The sequence below is a fragment of the Lissotriton vulgaris genome, chromosome 8, assembly GCF_964263255.1.
Source record: "Lissotriton vulgaris chromosome 8, aLisVul1.2, whole genome shotgun sequence".
NCBI classification, from domain to species: Eukaryota; Metazoa; Chordata; class Amphibia; order Caudata; family Salamandridae; genus Lissotriton; species Lissotriton vulgaris.
Genome location: NC_141696.1, coordinates 286094467 through 286111131, shown reverse-complemented (window position 1 = coordinate 286111131; position 16665 = coordinate 286094467). Strand labels below are relative to the sequence as shown.

The following is a 16665-nucleotide window of genomic DNA, read 5'->3' as shown; positions in this document are numbered from 1 at the left end:
AGCATAGGTTTTTTGCATCACATCTATAAGGCTATTGGCCTATAAATCCCTGGTTCGCACGTATTGCATTTTTTTCGTAATTGGTACTAGTTCGCCCCATTCCAAGTCGAAGGGAATGGTGCCCCTGATGCAAAGCATTACTTATTAAATTTACATAGAGAACCAGCACTTCTTTTTCATGTTTCAGCAGGTCCCCAGGAATTTTATCTAATCTCGGAGTTTTTCCCAATTTATTAGCATCAATAGCCCTCTCTGTTTCTACCTAACTAAAATGCAGTACTTGTTAATTACTTCTTTTTTTTTTAGTATACTCAGTAACCTTTGTTCACCATAGTCGAGGTGTCAGGGGTACAAAAAAGGTTGGTAAAATGCTGGATCCAGGAAGCAGGACCCACGTGGTGCTCTGTGCAAGAAGGTGCATCCCTACTTCCATGTGTGATAAGTTTCCAAAATAATGTGGAGTCCTTGGCCACTTGGAGCAGATCACACCAACTCGGGGTCCTCCTAACTCTTTTGTGCCTTTAGCAATACCTTTTGTGGTTGGCCTTAGCATCCCTTACCATTGATACATTCACACTCTTAAGGCTACAGGGCAAGGACTTCTTGGCTTCTTTACAATTAACTGTATACCATGAATTACATAGGGGTTTCCTCCTTACCCCCTGCCTTATGTTGCTAGTAAATGCTTTTGTTAGAGATGGTCTTAGTTCAGAGACTAACTTTAGGTGAGTGGCAATAGCCAAATTCCCCAAGGATCACTCTTAGCATAGAGCCCCATCACCCCAGAAAAGATGTTATAAACTTTGATCATGGTCTCAATACTATTCACAATACAAGGCCATTGAAGCGTTCTATGATTATTCCCTATTGTGGGGAATCTCAGTGAGGGGTCTCAACTCTACTAGATATTTGTGGTTCAGTAATATACCCTTTCCATTCTAGGCATAGATAAAATTATTGCGGTCTTCTCTTTCCCTAGCAATGTATAGTTCTATGCCATTTTATTACACTATGCAATATGAAGTTGATTCTTGAACGGACAGTGCCCCTTCTAAATGTATACAAAAGGGAGTTACTTTTGTTACCAGTTTGACCCTGCCATTACATTCTCCTAAACCATGATCTAATGTGCTATTTGCATGGCTGCTACAGTGCATGGTACATGGGGACCTGTCTCTAATTGAAGTATACCACTAGTGTGTCCTCCTCCTCACTTATCAAATCCAAGCCATTTACCGGCTCCTAGGTGCAAATGAAATCTCCACCTACAATGAATACGTCACTAGAATCTATGCTTTTAAAGGTGCTATCTAGAGATTCTATGATCTGCAATGCAATTCTGTGTTAGATCTCTTTGGTCATATATGGATATTAAACAAATGTAGTGGTGTGTATGCCTGGCAGTCTCTTTTCGTCTAGAAGAAGGATAAATCAGGAAACTGCCTGTGGATAGGACCCAATCTACAAAGCATCTATATTTTACTTGCAGTCCAGGCCAAATCTTGGGGGTGTTTTATATAGTGCAAACTCAAACCGAAGATATCAGGTATCAATCAGAGTGCTTTACATGAGCATCAGTTTTGGTACAGATGGACACATTCATTTTTGTTAAGCATGGGGAGATTAAGGGGCATATTATCAAGGGGTTTTATCTCCGCTTTTTTGGCTTTAAAAGCCAAGAAAGCGGAGATAAAATTATCTCCCTATTACCTAGCTGTTGCTAACACCAGTTAGCGACAGCTAGTAGGAGATAGCGACCATCTTGGGCCCCACTTTGCATGTCAGTGATATTTATCACTAATGACATGCAAAGTGGGCGTGCCAAGATGTTAGCGACTGGAAACAGTCGCTAACATCGCTATCTCCTATTACCAACTTTAGGAGATATTTGCGCTAAGCGCGAATATCTCCAAAAGCTAACACCTGCCCTGAGCAGTTCTTAGCCATGTTATCCAATGGGAGGTGGATAACATGGCTAAGAGCATTAGCTCGCTAATGCATGAATATCGCTGACTTTTCAGCGATATTCATGCATTGCGGCCGATTTTTATCGCATTTGCGATAAACCTTGGTAATACCAAGGTTTATATGCGATAAAAATCGCCGCAGCTCAGCGGTAAATTTTTGTCTCTAACCAAGCAATAGCGATAATTATCGCTATTGCTTGGTAATATGCCCCTAAGTGATTTGCCCAGAATCACAGGATGTTGAGCGTCCCTGCCGAGACTCGAACGCGGTTCCCCAGCTTCCAGGTCGACAACTCTAGCTGTAAGGCTACATCCTCTCCCCTTTTTGTGCGTCCTTGCTCTAGACATATTGCACCAAAGGGTAAGTATTCTCAAGATCTAAAGCCTCTTAGGGAGGTATCAGTAATATTCTGATTCAGTAGATGCTATGTAACAGGAATAAAGTAAATCCTATGTAATTAATCTAGTACAGACATAGTAACCCTACAAGTGCTTGATGAAACCCCCCACATGAAATACAACTATGACTGTTGCCTCTGGGAATCTGAAAATGTCACACTCAGTAATGTCCCAGAGTGCACTGAGGGTTTTGCTAATAAGTGGCCCTTCCTCAGATTCTGTCAGTGTCTGTGTGAGGAAAATGAATATATAATGAGTTCTAGAGCATCAGATCTTGTTCCAAATGAGGTTCGGAGACAAGAAGTAGCATCAGAGTTGAGAAGCATGTGCATTCTCTGCCCTCACTGTCTCTGTGAATACTGTTACTGTAAATTCAGCACCTTTCTCAGGCTCCAACACTCTCCCAAAGGAGTGGAGGCTACATATGTAGTTTATGGAGATCAAGATTACTCTCATACATGTGCACCATTTTGCGCTAGCCACTTCGTCCACAAGTTCATGATAATATAATACAAGGATGCCACAAACCTCATTTGAATCTTCTGGTTTTGATACGGAGTGATGCCTGAAACGATCAAAGCTCCCAAAACTGCTGGCACGCTACAAAAGACAAGAATACTGAATTATATAATTTTTATATTTATAAATCTTCATGTGTAAATTCTTCACAATGATATGTGTTTGATTACTTTGAAAACGGGTTTCAATTACTTTATATAACATATATTTAAAAAAAAATGCAAATAACCCTTGGTACAAAAATAAAACATTGAATTTCTCAGCAGGTTTCATTCAGAATTATCAATGGAGATCTCCTGTCCTCCTTTAAAACCTCATGGTAAATCACAAACTGAAATTTCAGTGTCGCTACGTACAAGTCTAGGTGAAGGACACCTCTGGAGTACATTCCACCTTAGAGGTAGCGGTGGCCTGTCCAGGGTGATGAAAGGGGTCGGGAATGTAACGGTTCAATATGAGACACAAGTGGGCAAGGTATACTTTTTATCCATAGCCCTGAAATTGGTTTGACATTATTGCACCTGACAAAATCTGCATTTGCTGGGTCAGAATTTATTGGGATCAATAAATGTCACCCAGTTATGAATTTTTGGTGAATAAATACAGATTATACTGGAAGATGCGTACAGTTAAGCCTCCCCCTTACTGTGTATGTGTTTTAGGGGGCAATTACAATGCCTCTATATGGTTTCCTGAATCCCGATAACCTATACTGTACAAAGGGGCTCATTTAGAGTTAGCCGAACCCGGAGAACTGCCCCAAAACAGTGTTTGCCTCATTAATCCCATGGTACCCTGCCCCATTCATAAGCCAGGGGCCATATTACAGAGTGTCCCGGGGTGCAACCGGCATGTGCACCCATTTGGCTCGCCCCCAGGCTCTTTGGTATTGCTGAAGGAGTCGGGAATGTTACTTTAATTATCTGAATATTAGCCACAAGTGGGCAACGTATACCTTTTGCCCATAGCCCTTTTATTGGTGTGACATTTATTATTCCTGCTAAAATCTGCCTTTGATGGGTCAGAATTTATTTTGAGAAATAAATTTCAACCAGTTAACAGTTTTTGGGGACTTAGGGGCTGATTATGATTGCGTTTTTCCTGCATCCTCTGGGCCGGCGGAAGCCACCGCCGGCCCGGAGGATGCGGGAAAACAGCTGCGGAGCCTCCACAGACCCACCACCAAATTAGGATGGCTGGTGGGTCTGGTATTCCGTCCGCAGCTTTTCCGCCGCAGTCGCCTTCCGACCGCGGCGGAAAAGCTTTAACATGTCTGGCGGTGTCTATCAGACACCGCCAGGCATATTAGGATGTCTGCACTTCTGTGCTTTTCCACGGCGGCTTTTCTGCTGTGGAAAAGCATACGGACCTTCACTTCGGGGGCCCGTTGCGGGCCCCCTGGGTGAAGGGGTGGTGGGGGGTGCACATGGGGGGTACCTATGGTACCCCCCTGCATTTGCGTGAACAAAGCAGCAGGCACCGCGCGGTGCCTGCCGCTTTGTGCACGCAAATGCTGTACATGCATTTTTAACATTGCGGCGGGTGCAGCTTGAAGCCGCCGCAATGTTAAAGATAGAGAATGTGACTGCCACCCTGGCGGTCACATCCTAATCTGCACAGAGGGAACGCCGCAGCCCATGCGGACGTTCCCTCCTACTCTGGGGTCGCGGACGGACTCAAGTCCGTCCGCGATTCTAATGACCCCTTAAATCCAGATTATGGTGGTCACCACTTATTCCGTTAAATACTGGGATTTTTTCCCTCAGATAAATATCAGCAGGTTTAACCCCTTCGGTGCGTCGGACGGCCCCCAGCTGTCCCAGGTGACGGTGGGCGTGTGCGGAGGACGGCCGGGGGCCGTCCAAACCCCACCCACTGATTAAAACGTCTGCACCATGGCGGAATTTGCACCGCGGTCAACGGGTTAACCTGCCAATATTTATCACAATACAATTGTGATATGTACCGTTACAGCAGTTTTTGTACATATGTCAATTAACTGTACAAAGGGGTTCATTTAGAGTTTGCCGAACCAGTTAAACCTCCATAAAACAGTGTTTGGTATTGTGCACGCCACCGTTAATTGCACTGGTTGCAGGCTTCTAAGCACAGCATCGGGCTCCCCCACTCTTTCTTTCCTAAATTAAGCACTACCCAGACATCCCCTTGCAGGCAGATGCATTCACTGACTGCACCTGCCTGAAAGGGGGCCTGTCTCCTCTCTTCAAAGTGCAGGTGGATTGCCGCCTGCACTGTGAAACACGGAGCAGCTTTTAAGCAGCCGCTCCATATTTCACTAAAATGTGCTGCCCCTAGGGCCTATGGAGGATGAATGGCTGAGTGAACTCACTGGGATTCGAACCTGTGACCATGAGATCAAACAGAGGCCACTACAGTGGATTTATTCATCCATTAGGCCACCAGGCCCGGCCACCATAGTAGGGCGCACTTTCCTTGTTTGAGCCCAGCACAGCTGTTTTAAGGTGTGTCGTGGCACAAACACGAAACGCGTGCCATCATGGTTCTACCGGTCCAGATCCGCACTTACAGAGTCTCTTCGAGCTCTTTCAGTGCAAGATCATAATGACAGTCACCCTGCCTTGTGTGAGGCATGGGACATTCCACTCAATTATTGTTCCTGACATGCAGGAGGAAAACTTCCTGTTCATCAGGTCCATTGAGTTTTTCTTTTTCAGCTGCAATCCCCTATTTTGGAGGTTGGTTTCTGGAAAACAAAATACTTTGCAACCAAACACAATAACCACAGCACCAGCTCAGCAACATATAAAACCTTTACTGCAACTGTGGCACCAGTGATTGCAGTGAAGGCCTTAGAAAGCTGCCAGGCAGGCAGGAATCTTTAAATTGAGTTGGTAGTTCTTCTCCAGAGGAACCAAGGCCAGACCTGGCGGCTAGCAGACAGTCCGTCAGTCTCTAAATTACTTGTTAAATATATTCATGAAAGTGATGATGGTTTATTTTGCCAGGCTACACTTGCACTCCACACCAGGAATATGGGTCTGCTGCTGTACAGCTTAGTCCCCCATCCAGATGTACTGCCTAGGGATGGGGGAGTGTAGTTATCACAAATATGAGGAACACATAATTACTGTAGGATTTGTTATGATTTTCAGGCACACTTGTGGGGATTTTGGAGAATCCTCAAAACAATACTATAAAGGCCTTACACCTATAACTAGGACTCAAATTTAAAAGTACAACTCCTGAACCAAATCAAAGATGCTTTCTAAGGTCCTAGAAATATTTCATCAGTAGCATTGGTCTATTCCATTGCTAGATTTTAGTCTATCCTCAAGTTCACCTAGAGAAGTATCCAGTTCTCATCTGTGTGTGAATATCATCTGAGGCATAAGAGCAGTTAAGCAGAGTAAAATTCCTTCTATCTTTTTATGTGCGGAGACTTAGTACTAGTAAAAATTCTACTAGTAAATTGCTTTGTGAACAGCAAACCATCATAAACTTAAAACAAAAGTGTATGTTTACCTTTGTGAATCATGCCCTGTGACTCTTTACATTACATATACCTATCCATTTAAGAAATTATCCTGTATCAAGTGAGGACCTTCATATGACCTACTTTGAGGTAGTCATTGGCTGCATAACCAAGTAGCCCAGAGATTCAATAGGGTTTGGTAGGTCTCTTCCTTCTATACAGCAGCGTAGCTGGAGGGGCGGTGGGGGGGGGCCCCGGGCAGAACTATTTTGGTGGCCCTTTGGTTTTGCTTTGTTCGCCCTAAATTGGCAGGGTATGCCCAGACTGGGTCGATTGCTCACTTTGCCACTGGATTCAAGCTAGCCTGGATGATGACGGCTGATTAGCCAGAAACCAGTCCCAGGATGCTTGTTTCCGGTCCAGGGAAGACATGGCTTGGCAATTCGGGCTAGACTGTTTCCATGAGGCACAGGGTCAGACTGATTTGCATATGGCCATGTCTGAACAGGGGTGGCGGAGTGAGCTAAAGAATGATGATGGATTAAACCCAGATTAGTTGACTAGGGGTGAGTGCTTGCATTGTTCCACACTCCGTCGATCATCCCCTTTGGTTTTGCTTTGTACGCCCTAAGTTGGCAGGGTATGCCCAGACGTGGGTCCCTTGCTCACTTTGCCACTGGATTCAAGCTATCCTAGCTGATGACGGCTGATTAGCCAGAAACTGGTCCCAGGGTGCTTCTTTCCGGTCCAAGGAAGACATGGCCTGCAAGTTCGGGCTTGACTGTTCCCCTGAGGCACAGGGTCAGACTGATTTGCATATGGCCATGTCTGAACTGGGGTGGCGGAGTGAGCTAAAAAGCGATGATGGATTAAACCCAGATCAGTTGACTGGGGGTGAGTGCTTGTATTGTTCAACACTCCCTCCATCATCCCCTTTAGTTGTGCTTTGTTTGTCCTAAAGTGGCAGGGTATGCTCAGACGTGGGTCCCTTGCTCACTTTGCCACTGGGTTCAAGCTAGCCTGGCTGATGATGGCTGATTAGCCAGAAACTGGTCCCTGGATGCTTGTTTCCGGTCCAGGTAAGACATGGCTTGGCAGTTCGGGCTGGACTGTTCCCATGAGGCACAGGGTCAGACTGATTTGCATATGGCCATGTCGGAACTGGGGTGGCAGAGTGAGCTTAAGAATGGTGATGGATTAAACCCAGATCAGTTGACTGGCGTTGAGTGCTTGCATTGTTTAACACTCTGTCCATCATCCCCTTTGGTTTTGCTTTGTTCACCCTAAGTTGGCAGGTAATGCCCAGGCGTGGGTCCCTTCCTCACTTTGCCACTAGATTCAAGCTAGCCTGGCTGATGACGGCTGATTAGCCAGAAACCGGTCCCAGGATGCTTGTTTATGGTCCAGGGAAGACATGGCTTGGCAGATCGGGCTGGACTGTTCCCATGAGGCACAGGGTCATATGATTTGCATATGGCCATGTCTGAACTGGGGTGGCGGAGTGAGCTAAGAAATAATGATGGATTAAAACCCAGATCAGTTGACTGGGGGTGAGTGCTTGCATTGTTCAACACTCCGTCTATCATCCCCTTTGGTTTTACTATTTTGGAAGCGGCGGCCTTTATAGTTTATTTAGAGAGCGGGACACTCACTGACACTACTGTCAGTCAGTCTACCTAAGCCTCTGTTTCCCTCTCTTCCTGTCTTGCTCTTTACTTACTGAAAACCGCGACTTGAAGAAACTGTTCACAACCTCTTTACTTCTTTCATTTAGTCGCTTCCCTGTATAATGGATCCAAAAAAGAAAAACACTCTTGCGGGAAATCCCCTTTTTCTGACATTTTTCTATTCCAAAGTGCAGCCTCGGGATGGAGAGAAATAAAATGTTTTAAATATGAAAAATAAATACAGAGTGGTTGCCAAGTGGCCAGATTAGTTTTATTCACATCCAAACACATCAGCCTCACTTTACAGACTTTGCAGTGAAGCGCTACTTTTGTTTTCTCGTCTTTCTTTGAACAGCATTGTTGTCCCCAGGTGGGGAAGTGCACCATTCCTGGATGTATTGCAATACCTGTTTGATAGGTGGATTGGAAATCAAAATGTGTACCATGGCTCTTTATAAACCATACTGCTTACGTTTTGTAAGGATATAAGCAATGGACATTGAAACGGTTCCCTTCAGGGCCCTGTAATCATGTCCTTAACTTTTGAGGTAAAACCACTTGCTGATTTATAAATAGTGAGTGAGAGATTGTTAAGGCAACCATGTTGTTTCTGCTTACATTGCAAATGCTTTACTTAATCTTGCATTCCCTATGAGTGTTTGCTTTTACTTTTTTTTTTTTAGGCAGCATATTACTCTTATCAAGTGCATAATTTGAATTGAGCCACATCCAGGAGTTTATAGCGGCACAGTTAGGTTGTAGCTGAAGGCAGTGTGAGTTTCTCTCAGTGGGGCAATATGGTGTTCAGTGCGGGAAAGGATGTGGCACTATAGCCAGAGCTGTCGAATTTGGACTTGGGGAACTGGGTCCAGTCCACCAGACCACTCGACTGAGGAAGCATAGTCCCATGCTAGACCTTAGAGGGCCCCACTAGACCTTAGAAGGCCTGATGTCCTAGCACAACCAGGTGTACCCTAGTGGTGTCAATTGTGGGTTAACCGTGAAGGCTTGTCCACCACAATCCATACTGAAGTTCATCTCCAGTCTCGTGGGCAGGCCTACAAAGCAGCACACCCTAGAGCAACAGTGATCCCATCACTGTGACTCTGTCACTGAGGTCACATGAACCTTGAGCAGGTTAGGGCGGTGCGAACGGTGTGACTGCACTGGGCACCTATTTCGGGTGGGTGCGTGGTGTTTGCAAGTATATTATGGTTTGAAAATACTTGCTGCCTCCTTCCTGGCCTCCAGCAATTTTCAGCAGCAATAAAAATGTCATGATAACTTCGGTGATTAATGTTCTTCCTAGAGAGAGATCAAAGTTTTGTCTAGTGCAAGGGTTGACTCCTGGAAAAGTAGCACAGATGGTTAATGTGCCTGCTGCAAAGAACGTGTACCATGCAGATCACAAAGTGCACATAATGTTTACTTGGTTAGTAGATTACTGCTTTTGTCAGAGAGATCCTTTTGTTACTTGCAGTTTATAAATTAAAATCCTAACATAGAACAGTGAGCTATTAAACTATACTGCCTACTCGTATGGTTTTGCTGTGGCTTCTACACCTTGTTTTCCTTTGTCTTATGTAACATTTCCTATACAGTGATTTACACACGTATAAATGATTGTCTCTGTGTAGTGTGTGTGATGTAAAGTGCTCTGACACCGTACACTGGTATGAGTGGTGCTGTAAATCGAATTAGATGCATCTGAGAAAGAGTGTGGTTTTGGCAACTTGAGCATGGTTGCTGGGCAAGTCTTGGAAGAGCCTGTGAGAAGCGTGTACCAATCACAGTCAGGCAGGCTAACGGATATGTTTGGAGGCATTCTGAAGAATCACACTGGTATGGTTGGGCGAGTGGCCTCGGGGGGCTTGCACGGCCCTCTGCGGCTGTGAGTTCAGGTTGTTGGCACTTGCTTGCACTGGTTGGTGGACCGGTGTGGAGCTGGCATTCCAGAGATACATGTGAGAAATATTTGTGCCCGAGGTTTGACAGTGGGGTGAGATTCAAAATTTGAGTCGAGACTTGGCCTTGCACGGTCATGGGGCTGCGGATGCCATGGGCGGCTGTCTGGGGGATGGCCCCAGGCACCACGGGCTCTAGCTACGCCTTTGGTTCTATAGCAGACCAAATCCCAGTAGATAACAGAAAGCACTTATGATATCACCATTGATACTGCTTGGATGTCCCTGTGACCATGGGATATGAAGAAAAGCTTGACAATTGAGGTTGGGGTACAGAGAAAGGATACATTGACAAATGTTACTATTTTTCTGTGATTTGCCCAAAGTGCATTGCACTACCTTGACACACTTCCAAATACTGCAAAGCAAAATAGAATTGATATTAACCTTAGATCCTAGGGGAGCAGCTCCCTCCAAGAAAAGAGTGAGGATTCTAAAAAGATCAAAGAGGTCAAGGAAGAGATCATGGTAATGCAAGAAATCCCTGGAAACTACAGACCGTAAAGGAACACAGAGCAATATTTTAAAACAGGAATATTATGCATAATATCTGATGATTAACGGTTAAAAAGATAAATACTAAGTCATTCTTCCAATAGTTTCAACCTAAACTTGAATCAAAATGAGAAGCCATTCATCAGTGACTTTTGTTTGAATTAGCACAAATAGAGATGAAAGACGCAACAGAAACGTAACCCTGTTGCTGAAAGTAAAACTAAGTATATTGTTGCTCAAGTGAGCCCCAGCACAAGCAGGAATTGTCATTTGACACAAACAACAACTGATACAGATTTCAGTGCTGCATAGAAAGACCAATATGAGGACTGCTCCCATTTAACATTTCTTTTATAAATAATAATAATAATAATAATAATAATAATAATAATAATAATAATAATAATAATAATAATAATAATAATATTAATAATAATAATACTGAAGTTTATATAACGCAACAGCTACCTCCACTGAGGTGTCCCGGCGCTTTTGTGAGCACGTGGTGAGAGGGGGGAATCGTGAAGCCAGTGCCGCAAAAAGTTTAAATATAAAGCCTATTACACATTGTTAGGTTTAATGTTAGAATGGCACAGGCACTATCCTGGAGCATAACAGTCTGAGACCATTCCCCATTAAGTTAATACATCATTACCTCTGGAGATTTTTTCTTTCAGTATTTTGAAGGCTTCGCCGAAAAATCTCTCACAACCTTTTTTCTCAGATGTACAGCAGACTCGTATAGCATCAACATGCAATATGAACAGATTGAGTCAGCTCAAAGCACAAAAATCCTTTTGCAATACTAACAATGCAAAAATCCAAGTATTGAAACAAGTCTCCCAACAGATACACAGGAAACTAATTATGATCCTATGACAACTTAATACTATCCTCAGTAATAAAGCAGCAGATGCTTTGGTACACCTAAAGTAAAAATTCAACAAGCAAGTAGAGATGAAAAGCTCACCATTCCAGAGGACAATATTGTTATTTTGTACAATTTTTGTTTGTAATGAAACACCTCCTAAAATGTCCATTACCTTAATAAGGGCTGGGACATGGGCCATTCCAGAAGACCAGCACATACTCAGGTGTTTGGATGAGTCAGCGCAATTGATCACAGACTCATAATTAGCCGAAAAGGCCACTTTATTAGGACCGCAATTAAAAAAATATTTCAAATACAAACAGCAACCCCCTCTCACTAAATGCAATTGGTAAACCCAACATGTCCCATCCTTAAGTCTGGCCTATTTCCCAAACATCCCCTCATTGCACCAGTCATATTATCATGTACCATTATTCTCTCTTCATCTTTTGCATCCTTCCCTTTCAATCCACTCGCACCCCTTATAGCAGAGGTCTTCAATCTGGGGGGCGCGACCCCCAGGGGGGTCGTGGAGTCCTTTGAAGGGGGTCGCAGATTCTGTCCCTGGCTTGGGCTGATGAGGGTGCTCACGGCGAGGCCTAATTCACACCGAGGTGTGAAAAACATCGAAGCCTCATTAACAAGTAAAAGACTTGTCAAGTACTCGGGTGTGGCTGTGTGTGTCCCTGAAGCCGTTTCGAGCTGGGGGAAGTGGGGGAGGGGGGCCGGCGGAGCAGGCTGTAGTGTAGCCTGCCCTTTGAGGTCAATGGATATTGCGCGTCCCGTGACACATCCCCTGCCCCCAGCCGGGAGGCACAGAGATGCCCTCCCATGATCGGGAAAGAAGGAAAAAAAACACGCAGCGAGATACTGACCCTACCCCCCTCCCCCATGAGAAAGGCACACAAAAGGTGGGTGAATGAATGATGGGTGGATGGATGGATGTAAGGATGAATGATGGATGGATGTGTGAAAAGGTGGTTGGATGAATGATGAATGGGTGGATGAAAGGGTGGATGGATGAATGATGGATGGATGGATGTGTGAAAAGATGGGTGGATGAATGATGGGTGAATGGATGGATGAAAGGGTGGATGGGTAAAGGATGGATGTATGGATGGAAGGATGAAAGGGTGGATGGATGAAGGATGGATGTATGGATGTAAGGATGAAAGGTTGGATGGGTGAAGGATAGATGGATGAAGGATAGATGTATGGATGTAAGGATGAAAGGGTGGACGGATGAAGGATGGATGGATGGATGGATGAAAGGGTGGATGGATGAAGGATGGATGTATGGATGTAAGGATGAAAGGGTGGATGGGTGAAGAATAGATGGATGAAGGATAGATGTATGGATGTAAGGATGAAAGGGTGGACTGATGGATGGATGGATGTATGGATGGATAAAAGGTTGCATGGATGAATGATGCATTGATGGATGTGTGAAAAGGTGGGAGGATGAATGATGGGTGGGTGGATGGATGAAAGGGTGGGTGGATGGATGTATGGATGAAAGGGTGGATGAATTAAGGATGCATGTATGGATGGGAGGATGAAAGGGTGGATGGATGTATGGATGGATAAAAGGTTGCATGGATGAATGATGGATGGATGTGTGAAAAGGTGGGTGGATGAATGATGGGTGGATGGATGAAGGGTGGATGGGTAAAGGATGGATGTATGGTTGTAAGGATGAAAGGGTGGACGGATGAAGGATGGATGGATGGATGAAAGGGTGGATGGAAGGAAGGATGAAAGGGTGGACGGATGAAGGATGGATGGATGTATGGATGGTTAAAAGGTTGCATGGATGAATGATGCATGGATGGATGTGTGAAAAGGTGGGGGGATGAATGATGAGTGGATGGATGGATGAAAGGGTGGGTGGATGAAAGGGTGGGTGGATGAAGAATGGATGTATGGATGGATAAAAGATTGCAAGGATGAATGATACATGGATGGATGTGTGAAAAGGTGGGGGATAAAGGATGGATGGATGGATGAAAGGGTGGATGGATGGAAGGAAGGATGAAAGGGTGGATGGATGTATGGATGGATAAAAGGTTGCATGGATGAATGATGCATGGATGGATGTGTGAAAGTGTGGGTGGATGAATGATGGATGGATGTGATGAGGTCTAACAGGCGCATTTATGGTTGTCAAAAGATGATGATGAGGCGTACCAGTTTCTAGAAACTTTTGCCAGAAGGGGGTCCTTACCCCTAAAAAGATTTTACAAGGGGGTCTCGGCATCAAAAAGTTTGAAGACCTCTGCCTTATAGCCTTTAACCTTTGTCCTCTGCACCTTCTGAGCTGCCTCGGTCCTTAACCCTACTTCTACTCCTTCTGGGCTGGCTAGACTCACACTGTTGCTTACTAGGTCATCCAGATGCCAAGGTGATTTCTTGTCCCACCATAAAGCATAAAAAACGATGTGGCATATTACCAACGATTAGCATTATTTATCGCTAACTAGGCTTAGCATCGATTTTTTTATCGCTAAGCATCGCCGGAAATTATCGCTGAGATAACGTGCTATTAGCTAAGTTTATCTCCAAAGCGATAATTTTTCCGATTTTCCGGAGATAGCGTGAATATCACTGAGAATAAGGCAATATTCACGCATTAGCGACTAAATGTTCTTAGCTATGTTTTCCACCTCCCATTGGATAACATGGCTAAAAAATGGTCTGGGCAGGTGTTAGTTTTTGGTGATATTCGCGCTAACCATCGCTAAGCCTACCTTGCTAATAGGCGTAAGCGACGTTAGCGACTGCTTTCAGCCGCTAACGGGTTGGGAACGCCCACTTTGCATGTTATTAGCGATAATTATCGCTAACATGCAAAGCGGGCCCCAAACCGCTCGCTATCGCCTCAAAGCTGTCGCTAACATCAGTTAGCGACATCTTGCTAATTGGGCGATAGCATTATCGCCGCTTAGCAGCCGAAAACGGCCGCTAACGCAGCAAAAATAGCATATCACCAGCATTGATAATATGCCCCTATGTCTTACAGCACCACAACCTTGCTCCTAAAATACTTTACACCATTTCTATCAATCCCAAAAGATAGGTCTTGTTACCCAAAAATGACAAATGCACTAATTCGATCCAAATCATGTTTGTGTCAGACCACATCTGCATCAACTATGGTAGGTCCACATTTGTCATCTTAAGTAGTACTAGACTCAACAGCTGCACTAAATCATTTTCCCATAAATGTACAATAAAAACACCAGGACAATCTCTGCACATGAACAGTCTTTTCCCTCTGTTGCTTGTGGTCAACATTTGATAAATCAAAATAAGCACCGGTCCCAAAAAATGATTGCAGGTAGGCCTCACCAGCAACCACCTGCTCAAATTAAGCACTGCTTGTGCAAGGCACAGAATCTCGCATAAGTGAAATGATTAGAGCTGGATTGCATGTTCCGGATCAGAAACAGGTGAATCCACGCAGTTGCAGCAGCAGCAGATAGCAGGCGGATGCCCTGAATCAGAGGGCCCAAGAACAGTATGTCAGTCAGTGCATTACTGAAAACAGCCCATGAGGACTAGAGACAATGAAAGTGAATTAACTTATGACACCATCATGACAGCTGAATGCTTTTTAACTGCAGTTCAATTACATTTCGACAAATTTAGGCAGAACCACAATATTAAGCTGCTACATAGTTAGCCAGCTGGCAGCCACACTTCAAACAGCGAAGAAAAAATTGATACTTTTAAACCAACAGGTTCCTCAATGAAAATATCTTGCTTTCTACTTGGATGTATGAAACTTTATATTTTCCAGTTATGTTTCAGAAATGTAATATATCTTCAAAAATGTGCATATGATTAATAATTACCATTTTCATCAGGGTAAACGTAACAAAGTAAAACATAAGGGATCAATGGGACATATTTACAAGCCCCTATTGCCACAGGAATGCCACTTTTAACAATGTTCCTGTGGCGATAGGGGCTTCGCCTTATTTACAAGGCGGAGTTCAGCCAGTTAAAGTGGCTTAACGGCGCCTTGTAAAAAGGCACCCTTTCATGCTATACGAGAGAGGGGTGGGCAATGGGTGTTGCGCTGCAACACCCATTGATTTTGACTCTGACCCCTATTTACAAAGGTGGTGTAATAGAAGGCAGTGCCAAAATTAAGACCAGGGAGAACCTGGTCTTAACATGCCAAAACATAGAGAAATGCTTCATATTTTAAATCATTCAGTTTTTTCATGTTCGGGACATAATAGTATTTCACTTTTTCTGTATCAAGAGAATTTTCCCACTGTATCCATTTTGGATCCAGTGCCACTGTTTTTAGATTAACTGGGCTGAAAAGCGCCTCGAAGGCTGATTCTGCTGTGAAAACAGTTATTCCTTTGCCTTGTGCTTGTGATCTTTCTCTTGCTATCGCCGTCTGAACTGCATTTACAGTATTTTCTGTAAGACTGAATGTTTTTTCTGCTTGTGTGTACAAATGTGATTTGTAAGCTATGGGTACCGTTTCTCCCTCATTAGAGGTCAGGTACGTGAATCTGCATCTTCCTGGAATGACCCTTATTACAAGGTTGCGTGTATTGTCACGAGTATCTAATTTTGTTTTAGCTAACATGTCTGTTTGCAATCATCTCAAAATTTCTGTGTGTTTTTGATTCCAGTTGATTGGTTTAAAATAAGGTTTTATTAAGTCGTAGAGAGGGTTAATCCTCTCTGCATAGTTCAGAATGTAAGTTCTTCCAAAATTCAGGAAGCCTAGTACCGATTGTAAGTTCTTCAGCGTTTTTGGTGCTTGGAGTACAGCGCACTTCTCTAAAAAGTTGTCCGCTAGGCTTTTGCCTTCACTTGATAATTTGTATCCTAAAAATAGGACAGTTAGATGTGCAATTCAGGATTTTTTAAAGTTGAATTTGTAACCCTCTGCTGCGAACCCAAGTATTATGGTGTTCACTCTTTTCAAGTGAGTATCCAAGTCGTCATCTGTGAGATAGATGTCATCGACATAAGATAATGCCTCATCATCATACATTTGTAGTAACTCTGTTAGTCTGGCTGAGAATAATCCTGGGCTATTCTTGAATCCCTGTGGGAGTCTACCAAAAATGTTCTGTGACCCCATTATTGAGAAAGCAGTCAAGTACCTGCTTTCTGGTGCAATATTTTGACAAAAGAACCCATTAGATATGTCTAATGTTGTTTTGTATTTTTAGCAAACTATGTTATTCATTAGTGCCGCACTGTGCGAATTTTGTACCGCAAATGTTTTGCAACATGAATTAAGATGTCTGTAGTCCAAGACTAGGCGATATGAATCGTCTGGTCTTGAGACAGGAAA

At 43.8% G+C, this 16665-nt stretch overlaps 1 protein-coding gene across 3 annotated transcripts in view; it reads right to left on the bottom strand.

Moving 5' to 3' along the window:
• Positions 1 to 16665, bottom strand: part of SAMSN1 (SAM domain, SH3 domain and nuclear localization signals 1) — a 523635-nt gene that overhangs the window by 149168 nt on the left and 357802 nt on the right. For all 3 annotated transcript variants that reach the window (XM_086934054.1, XM_086934053.1, XM_086934055.1), the window contains one exon: positions 2895 to 2966. In XM_086934054.1, coding sequence (XP_086790180.1) covers positions 2895 to 2966 — 72 coding nt within the window. The remainder of the gene's footprint in view (positions 1 to 2894; positions 2967 to 16665) is intronic.